General features: G+C 48.1%; 3 protein-coding genes and 1 non-coding gene across 5 annotated transcripts; 2 read left to right on the forward strand and 2 right to left on the reverse strand.

Annotated features, from left to right (window-relative positions):
• Positions 1 to 468: 468 nt before the first annotated feature.
• Trnal-uaa lies at positions 469 to 552 on the forward strand. Its single transcript has one exon. It is a non-coding gene; the product is annotated as a tRNA-Leu (tRNA).
• A 1,022-nt stretch (positions 553 to 1,574) lies between these two features.
• Positions 1,575 to 3,667, reverse strand: LOC6607681. Its single transcript, XM_002032409.2, has one exon. It carries the CDS (start codon positions 3,580 to 3,582, stop codon positions 1,942 to 1,944), a length of 1,641 nt encoding a protein of 546 aa, XP_002032445.1. The 5' UTR covers positions 3,583 to 3,667; the 3' UTR covers positions 1,575 to 1,941.
• Positions 3,668 to 7,551: 3,884 nt separating this feature from the next.
• Positions 7,552 to 15,629, forward strand: LOC6607683 (rootletin). 2 transcript variants are annotated; one of them, XM_032723051.1, is made up of 9 exons: positions 7,552 to 8,290; positions 8,516 to 9,787; positions 10,352 to 10,503; positions 10,560 to 11,936; positions 11,995 to 12,170; positions 12,233 to 14,220; positions 14,363 to 14,782; positions 14,842 to 15,017; positions 15,074 to 15,629. In XM_032723051.1, the coding sequence occupies exons 1-9, from the start codon at positions 7,784 to 7,786 to the stop codon at positions 15,135 to 15,137; spliced, it is 6,132 nt and encodes a 2,043-aa protein (XP_032578942.1). In that variant the 5' UTR covers positions 7,552 to 7,783; the 3' UTR covers positions 15,138 to 15,629. The 2 variants fall into 2 exon arrangements, with proteins under 2 accessions (XP_032578942.1, XP_032578941.1); XM_032723050.1 differs by lacking the exons at positions 7,552 to 8,290; positions 8,516 to 9,787 and adding an exon at positions 10,182 to 10,232.
• LOC6607684 (glutamyl-tRNA(Gln) amidotransferase subunit B, mitochondrial) lies at positions 15,509 to 17,683 on the reverse strand. Its single transcript, XM_002032412.2, has 8 exons — positions 17,555 to 17,683; positions 17,357 to 17,501; positions 17,186 to 17,299; positions 16,806 to 17,121; positions 16,324 to 16,748; positions 16,119 to 16,255; positions 15,933 to 16,056; positions 15,509 to 15,873 (listed from the first exon to the last, which is right to left on the reverse strand). The coding sequence occupies exons 1-8, from the start codon at positions 17,614 to 17,616 to the stop codon at positions 15,646 to 15,648; spliced, it is 1,551 nt and encodes a 516-aa protein (XP_002032448.1). The 5' UTR covers positions 17,617 to 17,683; the 3' UTR covers positions 15,509 to 15,645.
• Positions 17,684 to 17,716: the final 33 nt, after the last annotated feature.

A 17,716-nucleotide genomic window follows, 5' to 3' on the forward strand; every position in this document is an offset into this window, starting at 1 on the left:
AAAACGATTTTTGTATAAGATTTATTTAAGATAAAAAAAAACAACACAAACTCTTGAAACATCATTTTTAAGCAATAGGATATGTACGGTCACACTTTGGGGTGGAACATGTGTGGACTGTGGATTTTTAAAAACAAACTCAGCTACTTTTTTAACATAAATTTGCTCATGGAGGTAGGGGTAACCTGTATTTCAGAGAGGGGTTTAAAATTTTATTGGTGTCGATGGCAATTAAATTGCATATTGCATATACATATTTCTAGACGCAAGTAGTGCTTCTGAATCGGGCATATTGTTTTTCACTTTTTTTTAGGACATACTTTTTCCTCTTTTGTTATTCTTAGTAATGTAGTTATAATTTAATACATTATTATTATTTAATACATTATTCTAAAAATTTAATAAATTAAAATACCTCCAACTAGCGGGCAGAAGATATATGCTAATTTCTGGCAGCAAGTTTCCTCAGCCAGGTTGGCCGAGCGGTCTAAGGCGCCAGATTTAAGCTCTGGTTCTCGAGAGAGAGCGTGGGTTCGAACCCCACACCTGGCATGAGTGAAATTTCTTTTCTTTAGAATGACTATTTTTCTTTTTAATAATATTAATAAGATTAGAAAAAATGTTTAATTGCCCTGGCAGAGTATTAGCTTAACAATTTAATTCATGTGAACGTGAGTCAGTACGGCATTGTTCTTATCTTAATAAGGGAGAATTTCTGTGATAACCGAACAAATTGATTTCAAAAGATTAAATAGCATTCCATTTTGCAATATTTGCTTACTTGCTTAGGTCTATGAGTTATTTAAACTAATTTAAGTTTTTTTATTCACTAGAAATAAGAGACGCCTTTCTACCCCATAAATTATGAAAATCATTTTCAATTTTCTCTTTTTGGCCTCGTGGTGCACCCTCCTATGCACTTCGTTGGCCCATTGATAAGGATAATGGAAATGGCTCAGTTACCGCCAAGCAACCGCAATTAAGTTGACCCAAAGCCGTTGCCTGGTTACCCAAAAGGTGTCCACAACAACTGGCCGCGTTCAGGAGGCAGAAACGTGGCCAAAACAACCACCGCCAGGAGTGCAGGCACCACCGAAGGACCAAGGACAAACCCTTGCAACCCGTCTGGTCAGTTCGGTTTGTGTATTTAGACAAGGAGCAACGTGTGCTACGTGTTAAATATTCAGCCAGATGCAGTTTATAAATGGTTCACTAAAACAAATGGGTAAATAAAATATATGAATATGTGCGGAAAAAAGGAAGAAAGGTGTAAAAGATCTAACGGTATTACGTTCTAGAAATAGATATAAATAAGTACGGAAATATTTAGGTGAAAAGAAACTTGCTTGATTTTTACTATAGTGGAAAGAGTGTATAACAAAAAATTAAAAACAAAACCAACTATAATACTATATTATATATATCATGATATATGAAGAAACTATCCCAAATAGCCAGCTTATATTAATCTAACAAGTCATCTTCAAATCGCAAAACAAAGAAGTGCCGCACAACAACCTGAGTTCCAATCGAAATAAAGTTCGCACAAGTAAAAAATTAAGTCAAATGGGCAATTAAAATATAAATATTATTTATTGTACAATATATTGTGGTATAAAAGCTATATTCGTGCATGTGTGTGTGTGGTGTGTGTGTGTGAGCGGTACACGTTTGTTTTTTAACGGCCTAATCTTCTTAGATGGATGTTGAACCCCAATGGCGTAAACAAAAAAAAAGAAATAGTGTAGAATGCAAATATATATATATATATATATATATATATGTACATATATATGCTATATAGATTTCTATATATTCCATTATTGATCAGTCTGTGTAATCTCTCTCGCTAAAGAAACGCCTGATGCTGGATGCCAGTGGCTAGATGCTGCTGTTCGATGCTTAAAGGCGATGCAGTGGCTCCAGCTCCGGCCGCTCCGTTCAATGAACCGGTACCGTGATGCGTGGCGATAAGCTTTTGGTCGCGCTGCGATTCCGGCGCTGCAAAAACAGCTTCACGTTCTCCAGCGGCAGCTGGAAATGATAGTAGGCACAATAGGGCAGTGGATCCCAGTAGGCGAACAATGCCTCCCGCTTGTCCAGCGCCGTGGTCGAGGTGCTTCTCTCCAGCGCCGACCAGCTCCAGTTGGGCAGTTCGTCCTCGGGCAGTCCCCGCCTGTGGATGCACTTCATCGCACGGCACAGCAACTGGGCATGCGATCGATTGTGGCATATGTAGGGCAGGGCCACGCCCAGTCGCGTGCCCAGGGGCACGAACTGACCACCATGAGCGGGGCTCTTGACCAGGCGGAAGCTTATATGCCCATTGATGGGCCTCTGAAAGCGCACCTTGGCGAAGAAGGAACGCAACCAGAGTTCTATCTGCGCCTCATCGTCCCTGGGCACTGGGATCAGATTCTTGGTATGATGCTCCACCCGACAGCTCACATTGGCCACCAACCGCGAATCCTTGACGGTCGTGCAGGTCACATAGTGGTGATAGCCTGGCTGATCTCTCACCACCAGCCACGGCTGTCGCTCGCTGATCTCGTGCTGATTTAGCTTCAGTTCCGCCCGCCTATTGGGCAGTATGTACTTGTGTCGCTCCAGGACTCCCTGCATCCCTGCGGCCATGAGTATGTTCCTATAGCTGCCCACGAATCCGCTCTCGTAGATCTGCTGCAATTGCCGTGGAGCAGTCAGCACCACATGGGCTGGCAGAGCCATCTGTTGCTGCTCGCATCTCTGAAAGAGCTGGAGGCAGTCATCCAGCTGCAGTGTCTCCTGAACTCCGGGTATGAAACTGGCACAGCCCAGGACCTCCAGATGTGGTCGGGCCAGGGAATCATAGTATGCCGGACTGGTGGCACAAACGGGTATATAGACCGAGGGTCGTTCCTTCTTCACTATGTGGCACAGGGCGGCTATGTACTGATCCGGATTGCTGGCCGTTGGCCGTGGCACCACATAGAATTTGTCCACCGCTGTGGAAAACCTGGCCAATCCGAACAATCCTTCGAACTCAAAGACCACCACACGGGCGCCGGATCCGTAGAAATTCCGTGCCAGATGTAGGGTCTGTATGGTGCTGCCGCAGCTGAGGAGTATGGTCTTCTGTCGCTGCACTGTACCCAGCTCCTCCTCGCCGCTCAGTAGCCACTTGACCAACGCAATGGGCACCCGCAGCAGTTTCCAAAAGATCCAGAGCAGGGCGGACAACCAAAAGCTGGGCGCCGCAATGGACAGTGGTATGTAGAGGACGTATCTCAAGATGGTCAGCACCAGACGCATCAGCAGCTGTGGTCCGAAGAGCAGGACTCGGGTGCCCAGATTGGGTTGTGGCGGCGACTGCGTCTGAAACTGATGCCTCAGCAGATTGCCATCAGCCGTCCGCTGTCGTCTCAGGGTAACAAAGTGCTTGTGTGCCGTCTGGGATTCCTTGTCCTCCTCCTCCTCCGATTGGCTGGGGTGCTCCGGTATTAGATCCAGCGAGTTGATGCGCCGGAACTTGGAGCGCGTGGCCTGGCGCAGTTGCCGGGCGTGCTCCTGGCGCAACAGCAGATCGTCCAGGGTCTGGGACATCTTCACTCGCTCACTCGCGTATTCCGTATTATCTTCGGCGTCTAATCTCCGATTATCGCTGCCGTGCTGCTGCTGGCAAAATCCGAACTGTGACTAAATCGCGTTTTAAATAGGAGCTATACTTTAAACCTATGGGATGCAGCCGCGACCGTTGATAACCCAACCCAGACACACATGTCCATCGGCGCTGGGATCGGCCAATCCCTGTCTATACCTTGTGCACTGCCAGAAAAACTCACGCAAACTAATCAAGAAATCGATTTATTCTTGACTACCTTATCGCACTGATTAGTTAATTGCACTACTTTTATGGCCACTGGAAATAGACTTCGACAACAGGTACTCCTCCTAAAGTCTTATAAATAGCACTATCAGATTCAGACAACACGAAAACCTTAAGTTTAAAGTCTGCCCATTTCAAAATAGTGACCTTAATAGTAATGTGTTCATTTCTGGTAGGTCAGTTTCTTTTTGTCTATGCTGATGGGCTTATCACAATGGATTTGCTAGTTGCCAGGCGCTAGAATTTGGAATTTTTGGTTTATAAGAAAAGTTCCATAGTCGAAACAATATCATATGTCATTAAAACCTATCTAAGTTTAAAGTACTACACTATTATATTGTTGATTGAACTGGATTAGTAACTATGTATCACCATTCAAATCAAGATTACTCAACTCGCTGCGCTTATAAAATATTGTCGCCATCATCGGGATGATGGAACTCTCTCTCTCAGTGTAGCCATATAAATTGGCTGATCAGCCGAACAATGTGTTGGCGAACGTGATGTTTATTGTCGCCAACTCTCGGGATGATCCGCTCTCCTCCGTTCGTCTGAGATTTTCGGCGATCGGGTATAAATCATCGTCGCCGCTTGAAGGTTCCAGCGAGGCGGAGGTGGCGCCCGTTGCCAAGAGAGCCGGGAAATCTCCGGTCGGAGCCGAAGATCAGTATAGTCAGTTCGGGGGGAGCACGATCGATGCATTGCAGGTCCCCAGGCAGATCCCCAGGCTGATCTCCAGGCACATTTGTGGTCCCAGCCGGACTTTGGCCTGGTATTATTCAATCCCATTGCTGCTGCTGATAAGGGGCTCTACTATGAACCCCGCGGCCGCAGAAAGAAACTTATGCTCGGTAATAATAATCTCACACCTACACATAGTATAGACCTTAGATTAAAAACCGAAAGTGAAACAAACAAACACCTTAATGCCCGAATGCATAACCAATCTTCGGACTTTGAGAGTCTACATAGTTGTCGCGTCTCGGATTTTCCGCATCTGTATGGAGGACACACGAGTGTTTAATGGAAGCCATTCTGTGTACCTGGCACTTTGATATCTCCTCCTCCTGCCCAAGGTCGCCGATCAGGTTCAAAGCGGGCCTGATAAGGGTGTTTGGTTTCCATATATATATACATTCAAATTCAGCGATGCGACTTTTTTCTGGCATTATTTCGTCGTCGCTGAGCCATGGAAATAGCCGTCTCACCTATGTACCTACTATTTATATACATATGGCGAATGCGGTGTGGGTTGCATGAGTATGCAGCTCTCTGATATGAACGATGGCGATAACCCCAGGAGTCCACCATCGCAATAGAATGCGCAACCTGAGCCAGGAGGAAACATTTTGACATTTGCCTTCGATCGGACTTTACGTGACTGCAGATAATGCCAACGAGATTTGCACACTTCGATTTTGTAATGTTTGAATAGAACATAACATTGATAAGATAATAGGGTTCCATTCGCAGTATCTTAAATCAGCAAAACAATATTATTCAGAGGTATTTTATCTGAATTATTTTATGTGCAAGCCATAGTTATTTTTTTCTGGTACTATTTTTTGTTGAATGCCAATTTATTCATGTTATTCACAACCAAGGGTTGAACTATTCATGGAAGCTCATTTATATTCACCGCAAATAAATCATGAAAAGGGTTAATCGCATCGACAGAGACACCTGTACTATCTCAATTTATTGCCCCGCCGCGGGTTCACTTATTAAAAGCAGTTGGGCATGAAGCCAAAGCCAAAGCAGACGACCCAGTCGAACCTGGAGAGGAACCACCCACCACCACCAGCTATACCCTGCAGTACGTACGTCTACGAGTATACCCCATCGATATCGCCCGATTTGACCGACCGCATTCGGAGCAATATGCTTCGAGACACACGATTTGCATTTGTTGCTCGCTCGCACGCCAAACATAATTGTTAGCTCCTCTTTCCGTAATCAATTGCGGTTGCCGGTGGTAACCAGGAATTTGTTAATTCAATGTTTATTCTGCCCCAGTCCCATGCACCCCGGCCAAGTTGCAGTTGCTCCCCAGACGGAGCTGGCCCTAATGGCGGTTAGTTCGAAAAGGGAATCCCATCGACTTGCTCCATTCTTCCTCCTTGCGAAAAGGTTCCGCGTCCGCAGACAGTTCGAATCCTGGCCAAAAACAGCCAACTAGGCCCGCAAGCCCGAATTTACTTTCCCTACCGTGGAGAGTTAGTTGCGTTAGTGTTTCCGCATTCCGCAAATTTGTGTCAATTGCCACCAGGCAGGACACGCTAGCGGAGGAGCCAAGGAGCCAAGGAGTAGGCCTCGCCTCGAGTCCCAGGATTCCGTGATAACTTGATGAGTATTCAATTGGAGCTCAATCAGTTAACAACAGTGTCTAGTGCGCGGTCTTAATTTGGACATAATAAAAAAGGAGAAACCAAGTGCCTCTAGGATTCAGTTGGGATACATATATACATATTCCAGCCACATTCACTGGCAGTGAACAGTATGTTGCAGTTAGCTGTGGGATAAATAATTAATAACAATAAACACGAATTTATTTATAAACTTCAAGTTAAATCCTTTTGATTCCGGAATCATGATTCACGTTACCAATGAACTTCTATGTAAAAGAGTTGAATGAAAAAAGCTTACACTTTTATTTTTTATACATTGTTCAGGTAAAGATTTGTTACTTAAAGTCTTAAATGCTTTAAGCCGTAAAAATACTTATGGGATCTTCTGGGATCTTCCAAAAATCCTGAAGTAAATGAATTTGGTTAAAAAAGGTCTTGTCATTCTTGTAATTTAACTACCTACATTTAACTGTTTATATAGACTAACTATCTATCTGTGATTTACTATATATGTTATGACTTACCCCTGTTATACATATACCCCTCTATAAACTTAAAAAACGACCTCCATGTGACTGAGCCCTTGGTGATAGCGAATCGGAAACTAAAATAGAAAGTAGAAGCGATTGCATGCCAAATCATAGTCGCACAATCAAGGATATTGCTATTATATTTTTATGGTTTGCATAAACCCAAATGGCAATGGGATGGGGGAATCATTGGGTGCACTGGGTGGCATGGGCAGCGGAGCATAAGGAGCTCAAAATTAGAAGACGCATTCGTGTCGAAGGAAGTTTCAACAACGGCGGAAATGTTGTTTATTAAAATAAATACGAGGACAAGGAAATTATTATGACTTTCGGGGGGAAGTGGAGTTGGCAGTTGTCCCACGGATTGGATGAGAACGGGGTTGGTGGGCACAAACACTTGCTGTCCTGGTGACAGACTGTGCAATGCGTGTCGTCCGGGTCCCAAAAAAAAAAACAATTTCCTCAAGTGGGCCCCCAAAAATATCATTCGAAAGTATGGGATCCTTGGATGATATTGAACATGGAGGGATGAGGGCAGGTGGAGATGGGGCGCCGAGCTTGTTTATTTGCGAGGAAACAGCACCTCGGTGGAGCTGTCATGACGACTGACTCCAGGCCCGGAACAAGTTAATAAATCAATTTGGACTAACTTATCGAGTCCGTCCGTAGCGTAGGCGAGGCGCCAAACTTTTGGCCAGAAAGTTTCCGCTTCATAAAGGCAATACCCCTTTTTGAGTCACCGAAAGGGTTGATGGTACTAGTGGAATATTAGCTGTGAGTAATAAGTGTAAGCACATAAATCATATAGTTGGAGTAACAACAGGGACTGTGAGCTCTTTTATCTGTTTGTTTAAATATACTTATGTTTTCAATTGTACAATAATATTAACAATTGATTAGAGGGTACAACCTTGTTCTAATACAAAACTAGCCGAGTTTTGGGTGATGTTTGCTGTTGCACGCAATGCCAACCGCAGCACAGAAATTTCACTGGAGCATTCGAACCGAACTCACTCCATCTCAACCAACTCCTTCCACAGATGCAGGCGTATCGCGATAACTTCAAGCAAACGCCCTGCCCATCGGCCGTCGACCTTCAGGCGGCGGGACCAGTCCACCCACCGGCCACCGCCTCCCGGCTGCCCTTCTCGCGTAGCCAGCGTGGGCGCGACACCTCGGCAAGTGGCGCCTCCGTTTCCGCCTCCGTTGCTGGTGGCCTAACGCCCAGGATGATGAGTCCGGGTCCGCCGGGCGCCGGAGGAGGAGGAGGAGTAAGCGGCGTCGGCGGTGGAGATCCCTCGGCCCTGTTGCGCCAGAATCAGGAGCTGCGCCAACGGCTGGCCGACGAGTCGCATAGTTATCGGCGCCGCCTGGACACCTACAAGCAGGCGCAGCACAACCAAGCCAACTTGGTCAGCCGGCTGCAGTCGAAGATCCAGCAGTATCGACAGCGGTGTAGCGATCTGGAGGATCGCATGCACGAGACCATTAAGCCGACGGCGGGAACAGGACCCAAGCTGACCACGGGTCCGACCAACCAAGTGCTGGTGAGTATTCAAAAGCTGGGTAAGAATGTATTCTTATTCTATTGCGTATGAGTAATACATTTTTTGTGCGATTTAATCGATTTGATTTATAATTCGGGGATCAGGGGCTAATGTGATTGCAGTTATCATTAAAATTGCCAACTTGCTCCATTGCTATGTACATACTTACAAGTATATCAATTTAAGTCCAAGGATACTTTAGCTAATGTCCATCTTGTTTTTCAGTGTTCAACTTCTTTAACTCTGGGACAGAGCAGCTTGCCCTGCAGCTCCTCACTGGACTCGCCGCCGCCCAGCTGCAGTCGTGACTATGTCGACGATGTCTTGGTCACTGGAGGCGGAGCAGGAGCGGCGGAACTGTGCCGCAAACTGGAGGAGGAGCACCAGCGCTGCGAGCAGATTCTCGCCCAGAACAGCGCACTGCGTCAGCAGCTGGAGGAGTCGAATCGCACCAACGAGGCGCTGACCAACGACCTACAGAAGCTGACCAACGACTGGGCGGGTCTGCGGGATGAGCTGCTGATCAAGGAGGATGAGTTCAAGGAGGAGGAGCAGGCCTTCAAGGACTACTACAACAGCGAGCACAATCGCCTGCTGAAAATGTGGCGCGAAGTGGTGGCCGTCAAGAGATCCTTCAAGGAGATGCAGACGGCCATGAAGGCAGAGGTGGCCAAGATGGGTCAGGAGATCAATTGCGTGGGCAAGGACATCAATGGCTCCAACGCAACGGTCGCCTTTGCCGTCCAGCAGGCCAAGCGGGCTGCGGATGAGGAACTGAAGCAATCGCAGCGCAGCAACGATGAGCTCCAGAATCAATTGGCCACCCTGAAGGTGCAGTACGAGAGTGCCCGGCACGAGATCATGGAGCGGGATCAGCGACTACTGGAGCTAATGAATCAGTTGAAGAAGCTGGAGGATCGCTGCGCCCAAGCCGAATCCCAAGCAGCTCTGGCCAGTCGCTATAGCGACGAGATCGAGCGACTGAACAATTCCATGCGCGAAATCGCGCAGGCCGTCGTTCAAGATGCTGAGAACGCGGATCGCGAGGCAGACGCCGAGGTCACCGGCGGTGTCATGCAGCACATGCACCTTACGCGTGACGCCGCCTCCGTGGCGGGCGGAGCGGGCAGCACTGCCGGCGGTGGAGGGAAATCACCGCGTCGCAATTCTACACGCGCCTCTCAAGCCTTCGCCGAGGGCACCATCTCAGCCGTCCAGGCGGCGCTCCACAAATACCAGCTGGCCCTGCACGACATGCAGGTGAAATTCCAGAACACCAGCGAGACCCTGCGCACCACCAAGTCCCAGCTGGAGACCAGCGAGGGTACCAAACAGCTGCTGACCACCAAGATGCAGCAGCTCACCGAGAAACTGGACAGCAGCAACTCCAAGCTATCGGAACTGCTGCAGGAAAGGGAGAGTCTGCAGCGCGGACTGGACGATATCCGTGTCCAGAAGCAGCAGTCCGAGATGGGACGAGCCGATATCAATAGTGCGGTAAGTGGATAAGTACCATATAGTACTCCATTCTAAAGACATTTCTGATCGAGGAATCCAAAGTTCTTTGGAATTTTTTTTATTTAATAAGAAATATCTGGTTTTTTCCGAGTGTGGATGTCAAGGCGGATTGGGGGCGGATCGTTGATAACTCGATTAGTCTGCGTCTGCCTCTGATTACGCCGTAGATTGTATACAATAATGATGTTTCCAACTCAAATCCGGGGTAATGCCATGTCTGCGATGAGTTACAAATTATGGCTGCGAAGATTGCAATTGCAGCCGGCGTGAGTGGAAATGGCAAGAGGCTAGGTTCATCAGCACCGGGATCTCATATCTCTAACGGGGTTGGCTGGGATCGGTTATAAAGTGGGGATAGTAGAGCTAGATAGAGCTAGACTATATCAAAATGGCGTTCAATAATGCATTCTATAACTATATATTTGTAAGTAAGCAGAAGCTAAATAGTTTTATAATTATTTCTAAAAGCTGTCATTGATTGGGCTAAAAAAAACGAAATGTATTTATTTTTTATTTCTACAAATTTTACACAATTTCTTGTAGTTTGAGAATCTGAGCAGTGATTATGAGAAGATGCAGCTGAACTGTGGTAAACTCCAGAAACGTATCGATTCCATGGAGGAGGACAAGAAGGCAGTGGAGCTGGAGATCCAACGTATACTGAAGGACAAGAACATAACCGAGTTGAATTTGAGGTATTGATGATAGTATAATTTAAGTTAAACCCACTATAAATCTGTAATTCCAACAGGTCTGAGGAGGATCGCAGCAGTCGTTTGCGGGAGGAGACCATATCCTTGCGCGAGGAGCTTAACCGTGTGAGCCTGAACCGCGATCTTCTCGAGCAGCAGCGCATCGAGTCCGATAATCTGATCAATCTGCTCGAGAAACAGAAGTCTGACCTGGAGTACGATCTGGACAAGCTGTTGCTGGAGAAGTGCGATCTGCAGGAGAAGCACGAGAAGCTATCCAACAACAGCTGCTCCACCAGTGATGAGCTGAAGAGCGTTCAAAATTGCCTTCAGGAGGCGCAGGAGGAGCGCAAGAAGCTCCGTATCCAGTCCGTCGATCAGTGCAATGAAATCGGAGAGCTTAAGAAGGAGTTGGCGATACTGGACAAGGCACGACTCGAACTGGAGACGGACAATCTGTCGGCTGGCGAAAAGCTCAAGTGTCTTCAGCTGGAGAAGGAGAAAATCCTGCAGGACTTGGCCTGCGTCACCCGGGATCGTGGTGACATCCACAATCAGCTCACGGCAATGTGTCGCAAAAAGGAGGCCGTGAATGAGGAACTTATGCGGACGCGCCAGCGTCTGGAGCAAACCACCGAGACCAACAGCCGGCTGAATAGAAATCTGGAGGAGATGGTGAAGGATGTGGAGGAGAAACAGGTGGTCATCGATTTGCACGAGAAGGACACCCATCGTTTGAACGAACTTCTGGCCGCCCTGCGTTCGGAGAAGGAATCCCTGGAATCGGTGCTCTTCGATACCAACACCTCACTGGAGGCCACCGAGGAACGACGCAGTCAGCTGGAGCGGGATCTGCAGGAGGCTCTGGTGCGTGAGGAGAGCCTGAAGAATCACGTGGCTCGCTTGCAGAAGGAGCTGGAGCAGTGTCAGCGCAAGGCCCAGGAGACCAAGACGCAGCTGCTCAACGCTGCCCGTGCGGCGGAGAGTGACTTCAACCAAAAAATCGCCAATCTGCAGGCTTGTGCAGAGGAGGCGGCCAAACGACATGGCGAGGAGATTCTACAGTTGCGGAATGCGTTGGAAAAGCGAATGCAACAGGCTCTCCAAGCGCTGCAGACAGCCAAGGATGATGAGATCGAGAAGTTGCAGGAGCGACTGGCCACCCTGCAGGCCCACCTCGAGAGCCTTGTCCAGCAGCATGAGGAGGCACTGATTCGGGCGGAGAGCGAGAAGCAGCAAGCCCTGTTGATTGCCCACCGGGATAAGCAAGCGGTGGCCGAGCGTTTGGAGGCCGTATCCCGGGATCTCAAGACCGAACAGGAGTCCCTCGACCGTAGCAGACGGGAGGCCAATGCGCGCGATGAGAAGCAGAGGGCTGCCATTGCGCAGCTGAAGGACGAGATGGTGCAGATGCGCACCAAGGAGGAGGAGCACAAGTGAGTAATTAAAGTGATTAAATTTCTCAATATTTCATATATACTTGATAATCTGTAGGATTAAGTTAGAGGAATGCATCCGGAAGCAGGAGCTGCAGTTGAGCAGCTTGCGCGAAGAGCGCGAATCCTTGTGCCGTACGAGTGAGGAGCTAAAGATGGAGATTCGTCTGAAGGAGGACAGAATGGAGGGCACCAACAACGAGCTGCAAGATGCGCTGCGCAAGTCCAAGGAGGGTGAGTTCTTCTAATCTTAAACAGAAATGTATCATAATTATAATCCAAAATCCCGATTTCAGGTGAGGGCTTCATCGACAGCCTTCGCAAGGAGCTGACCGACTGTCGCCGCCAACTGGCGGATAGCAACATCGAGCGAGACAAGTATTCCGCCAGCAACAAGGAGCTGCGCGACCATGTGAAGCGCGTGGAGAGCGCCAAGCGGGAACAAGCACGCGCCATCGAGGAGGCTCTGCAGAAGATCAGCAATCTGGAGGATACCAAGAACTCGTTGGAGAACGAACGCACTCGATTGAGCACCATACTGAAGGAGACGGAGAATCACTTTACAAAGACCACCCAGGATCTGAATGCTACCAAGGCGCAGCTGCAGAAGGCTCAAGTGGAGTTTGCCCAGAAGGACGAGGGCGGCAAGGAGTTGCAGTGCAAGCTGGTCGCCGAGGTGGAGTTGAAGGAGCGGGCACAGCAGGAGCTCTGCCAGATTAAGAAGCAATTATCGGACCTGGAAGCCAATCTGTGTGCCACACGCCAGGAATTGGGCAGGGCTCGGTGTCAGAACAACCAGGAGGAGCATCGCTTCCATGCCAGGGAACAGGAGTTGGCCCAGCGCTTGGAGGAGGGTCGTGGTAGGGAGAAGCGCCTGGAGGATCAGAAGCACAACCTGGAGGTCTGCCTGGCCGATGCCACCCAGCAGATTCAGGAGTTAAAGGCCCGGTTGGGCGGCGCCGAAGGTCGCATCCGGGCTTTGGATGAGCAGTTGTCCTGCGTGGAGCTACACAAGCGTGACACCGAACAGAAGCTATCCTCGGTGGTTCACACTCTGCGCCGGATTGCTGGCATCCAAGTGGACGGCAGTGTGAATCTGTCTCATCGCTTGCTGAGTCCCTCGCGAAGATTCAGTCCGTCTCGCAGCTGCGGAGACTATGACAACAGAAGCACATCACAATGCCCAGATGGACCAATCGATGTGGACCCGGATCTGGTGAGGAAGGGTGTCCGCAACCTGATGCATCAGGTGGCTCAGTTGGAGCGTGAGAAGGATGACTACAAATCCCAATTGGGAGCAGCTAAGAAACAGCTTCAAGATGCTGCTGACCAGCAGCTACGATGCGATGCCAAGCTGGGCAAACTGCAGGCCATGCTAAGAAATCTCCAAGAGGAGAAGAGCAATTTAGAAACGGACCGCAAGATGAAGATCTCCGCCATCCAGGCGCTGGAAGAGAAGCTCAAGCATCGCAACGACGAGTGTCAGATGCTAAGGGAACGTTTGGCCCAAACAGAGATGCAACTGGCTGCCACATCCGAGGAGAATGGCCAGAACGAGGAACGCCTGGAGAAGAGCCGCCAGCAGTGCTCCAAACTGGACAATGAGAAACGCCAGCTGCAGGAGGAATTGGCCAAGGTGGAGGGCCGGGCCAGCAAACTCGATCTGCAGCGAGTTGCCATGGAGGGCGATCTTACCCGGCTGCAGATGGCACTGCAAGAGAAGGACTGCAGCATTCGTCAAATGGCTGAGCGGCTGGAGAACCAAAACCGTGCCTTGACCCAACTGGAGGATCGCTGCACCGCCCTTAAGTCCACCGTCGATCAGCTGAAGGAGCGCGTCCAGAAGTCCGCTGTGAGTGAAACCCAATTGCGGGGCGAGATAAAGACGCTCCAGAAGGAGCTTTCCGAGCAGGGTCACTGCTCCCAGGCCAACGAGGATAAGCTGAAGCTGGTGCAAAAATCTCTGCAGACCGCCGAGAACGAGAAGCGTATCCTCACCGAACGCTTGGATAGCGCCCAGACCAATCTGAACGAGCTGCGACGTAGCCAACAGGCCCAGCTGGATGGTAACCAGCGCCTGCAAGAACAGGTAACCGATCTGGAGGTTCAGCGCTCGGCATTGGAGTCCCAACTTCGGATTGCCAAGTGGAACCAGGAGAGTGGCGGCGACAAGGGTCTGACAAACGGCAATGGAGGCGGCAATGGCGAGGAGGAGCTCAGCAGGCAGCTGAAGTCCTCGCAGCGGGAAAAGTCGGAGCTACGCAGCAAACTGCAAACCCTACAGGTAAGCTAATTGTTAAATTAATTATTGGAATACTATCCACTCTGCGTATACGTAATAAATTAAGTATTTTAGTATTTTAGTTAAACCTAGTTTCATTGTATTTTCCTATTTAATTATTTACTTTACCTCTAATTTTTCATAGGACAAGGTCAAACAGTTGGAGTGCGACCGGAAAAGCAAGTTTTCGGGCGGAAATGCCTACGATCGGGCTGAAAAGTCCAACTCCTATTATGGTGGCGCAGCTGAGTCCGGCGAGTTCGACTCCAATCGCTACGATGTGGGTGGAGGCAATGCTGGCGGAGGTTCTTTCAACTGCGGATTGGATCACAGTGTAATCGAGCAGGAGACGCGTGATCTGCGACTCAAGGTGCGCCGCCTGGAGACATTGCTGGCGGAGAAGGAGTCCGAGTTGGCGCGCTGCAAGGCGCGAATGAACGACAGCGCCAAGTGCCATGATGGCTTGGATGGAGAACGCTATCGCAGTGCTCAGATGCACGCAGAGAAGCTACTTGATGCCAGGGAGCAGTCGCATCGGCAACAAGTGCTGCGCCTGGAGAACCAGGTTGGTATCCTATGAAAATTTGAAGGCATAAGATCTACATCAAGTTCCTTACTTTTCAGATCTCTATGCTGCGCGAGCAGTTGGCCCAGGAGGCCAAACGGCGACAGCAGTACATTCTACGCAGCTCGAAGGCCAATAGGGAAATGCAGCATTTGAGGAGCACCCTTGGAGATTCCCTCCGCAATGTCTCCCAGCACCCGGTGGATCCCCATCTCTTGGAAAGCGAGAGCCGGCGGTGAGTTGCATGTCCTTATTTGTTCTTCCAAAACTAAAATACATTATACATTTCAGTCTCGACTCGGCCGTTTCAATGAGCCTGCCACCATCGAGCTGCCGGGACTATGATCGCGATTAGAGTGATGTGAAGTTAAGATTTGGTTAAATTTGATCCCGCCAAGAAGACGTAACGCTCACTGCCATTTGCATTTATTTAGAAAAAGGCTTCCTGGAGTCCTCCAGACGCATCTGAGTTAATCATCACGTGCATTTCAACTCGTTTGCCTTAGTACAATTCTAGCTGTTCATTGTCTGCCCTGTTAGACAATCGAATATAGTGCGTTCCATCCAGTCGCAGCGATGATGCCATCCTTACATCTCCACATAAATATCTATGCATTAATGGGTCACGAGTTCCGATTCTCCCAGAACGTGGGAGAACACCGAACTATATATTACACTACAATTTACATCATTTGCATTTACACATTGGCCAGAACACCGAACTAGTCAGCACGAAAAAAAGCAACTATATTTAATACTTAGCATATTTAATCCTATATACAGTGCAGTTTGTCGACTGCATTTTTATAAAATATATACAAGCGAAACACACTTCTAATGAACACAACTATCGACCAGATCTCTTACTTATTGGTGGGTTTTAGCAGCTTTTCCAGACGCTGCACTACCAGCTTCATGTTGGCCTTGTGGGACGACAGTTTGGCAACTTCGCCAGCGATGGCGAACAAAGCTTTTGCCTTGCCTTTCTGGTACTGTTGGACTGCCTTGGCCTGGTTGGCGATAGCCAGCTGGCACAGCTTCTCGATAGCGTCCAGACTGCAGATCTGCTGCAGGTTGTGCAGTTCAATAAGCTGTAATGGGAAGATAATGTGTGTAATCTCATAAATTTTGAATATTGGTCGGAACTTACCTCACTCACTTTCGCTTTGGGGTTATTATTAAGCAGATCGACCAGCTGACGTGCTGCCTGGAGATTTATCAGCTCGGCATGCAAGCTCTTTAATATATCTTTCAAATCATCAGCATTAATGGAGCTACATTAGGATGAACACAATAAATTAGTAAAATAATTAGGTATGTTACTTTCAATTATTACCAATCCTCCACGTCTAAGTTCAATTTGTTGCAGTAGGTCAACAAATCGTTTATAAGAAAATTGTAAATGACTTTGTTGGGCAAATCACTTAAACTACGGGTGATGCTCAAGAAATGATCCAGCAGAATGGGTTCGTTCTGGAATAAAATCGAGGAGTGATACAATTACAAATTTTTGTTGACTCAAAAAAATTCAGAATGCGCACCACTAAAATTATGGCAGTTTCCGCATTCAGGTTGTACTGCTCCACCAAACGTTGCCTCGTATCCTCTGGTAATTCTGGAATTTCCTCGCTTAGAGCAGCCACTGAAAGTAAGTCCTCTGTTGAAATTGATCCAGGCTTTAGATTTACATGAAGGGGTGGTAGATTCGGCTCCGGCATGAATCTATAGTCCTGAAGCACCTCTTTGTCACGCATGGCCACTGTGCGCCGGTTCTCCGCATCCCAGTTGCGAGTCTCATTTGTGATCACACCGCCATTTGCCACAGTTTCCAGCTGTCTATTAATTTCATACGTAATTGCTTGTGAAATGCTTCGAACCGAGCCGATGTTTTTTACTTCGGTGCGGACTCCCAAGGGATCGCCTTCTTGGTGAATGGATATGTTGGCATCCACACGCAGGGCACCCTCTACAATGAAGGGTACTCGGTTTAAAAAAAAAGCCACACAAATCCTTTTTGACTCACCTTCCATTTTACAACTGCATGTCTGCAGACGTCTTAGTATCAGTATTAATTCCTTGACCAGCGATGCCGCTTCTTCGCCCGTTTCCAAATCTGGTGCGAAAACCAGCTCCATTAGAGGGAGTCCAGCACGATTGAGGTCAACCAGGCTTCTTTTGAGATAATCATCGTGCAGAGATTTACCACTGTCCTGTTCCAATTGCAACTGCAGTAGCTTGGCGGTCTTGTAGTAAACTTTCTTGCCTGGTGTTATCACGGGAAAAGTCATTTTTCCATCATTGGCCAAAGCGGCGCGCTGCTGCGTGATTTGGTAGCCATTCTGGGGAGGATCAGTTTGTTATTAATAAGGCTTAGAATGCTATAATCTGAATTTCGAATCTTACAGGCAAATCTGCATAGAAGTAGTGCTTGCGGTCAAACATGGACACTTCGTTCACCCGACATCCCAAAGCCAGTGATGTCTTAATGCCGGATTCCACACATTTTCTGTTCAGCACCTGAAAGCAGTGATACAATGTAATGAGGGCGTCTCAAGTGGGAGATCCTAAGCTCACTGGCAACGTTCCTGGTATAGAAGCATCAAAATACGCCACCGAAGAGTTAAGTGGTGCTCCAAAGGATGTGCCACTGCCGGAAAAAAGCTTGGACGCACTGGCAATCTGTGCGTGCACCTCCAAGCCCACAACGCTTTTCCATTTTCTGAAATTCAGATTGTTGGAATAAGCCCTTATAATATTATTTCACACTATTACCTTTTGGGAACGTTGGCTAACTTTGGCTGCGTTGCCAGTCTTCGGATTATTGAGTAATGCATTATTTTACATCGATTATAAAATTCGCACCGGAATCGGTGAAAAGTTGCGCCAAAACAGCTGATGTTGTTTTGATTGCGGCCAAAGCTGCCGGACATTCGC

Source organism: Drosophila sechellia, chromosome 3R, assembly GCF_004382195.2.
Source record: "Drosophila sechellia strain sech25 chromosome 3R, ASM438219v1, whole genome shotgun sequence".
Taxonomy (NCBI): Eukaryota; Metazoa; Arthropoda; class Insecta; order Diptera; family Drosophilidae; genus Drosophila; species Drosophila sechellia.

Excerpts from the sequence above, each read along its gene's own strand:
- LOC6607681 (XM_002032409.2), bottom strand. The coding sequence starts at position 3,582 with ATGTCCCAGACCCTGGACGATCTGCTGTTGCGCCAGGAGCACGCCCGG.
- LOC6607683 (XM_032723051.1), top strand. The coding sequence starts at position 7,784 with ATGCAGGCGTATCGCGATAACTTCAAGCAAACGCCCTGCCCATCGGCC. Across the intron at positions 9,788-10,351 it reads GAGCCGATATCAATAGTGCG|TTTGAGAATCTGAGCAGTGA; the intron begins GTAAGTGGATAA and ends AATTTCTTGTAG. Across the intron at positions 14,221-14,362 it reads GCAAACTGCAAACCCTACAG|GACAAGGTCAAACAGTTGGA; the intron begins GTAAGCTAATTG and ends AATTTTTCATAG.
- LOC6607684 (XM_002032412.2), bottom strand. The coding sequence starts at position 17,616 with ATGCATTACTCAATAATCCGAAGACTGGCAACGCAGCCAAAGTTAGCC. Across the intron at positions 17,300-17,356 it reads CTATACCAGGAACGTTGCCA|GTGCTGAACAGAAAATGTGT; the intron begins GTGAGCTTAGGA and ends CACTGCTTTCAG. Across the intron at positions 17,122-17,185 it reads ACTTCTATGCAGATTTGCCT|AATGGCTACCAAATCACGCA; the intron begins GTAAGATTCGAA and ends GATCCTCCCCAG.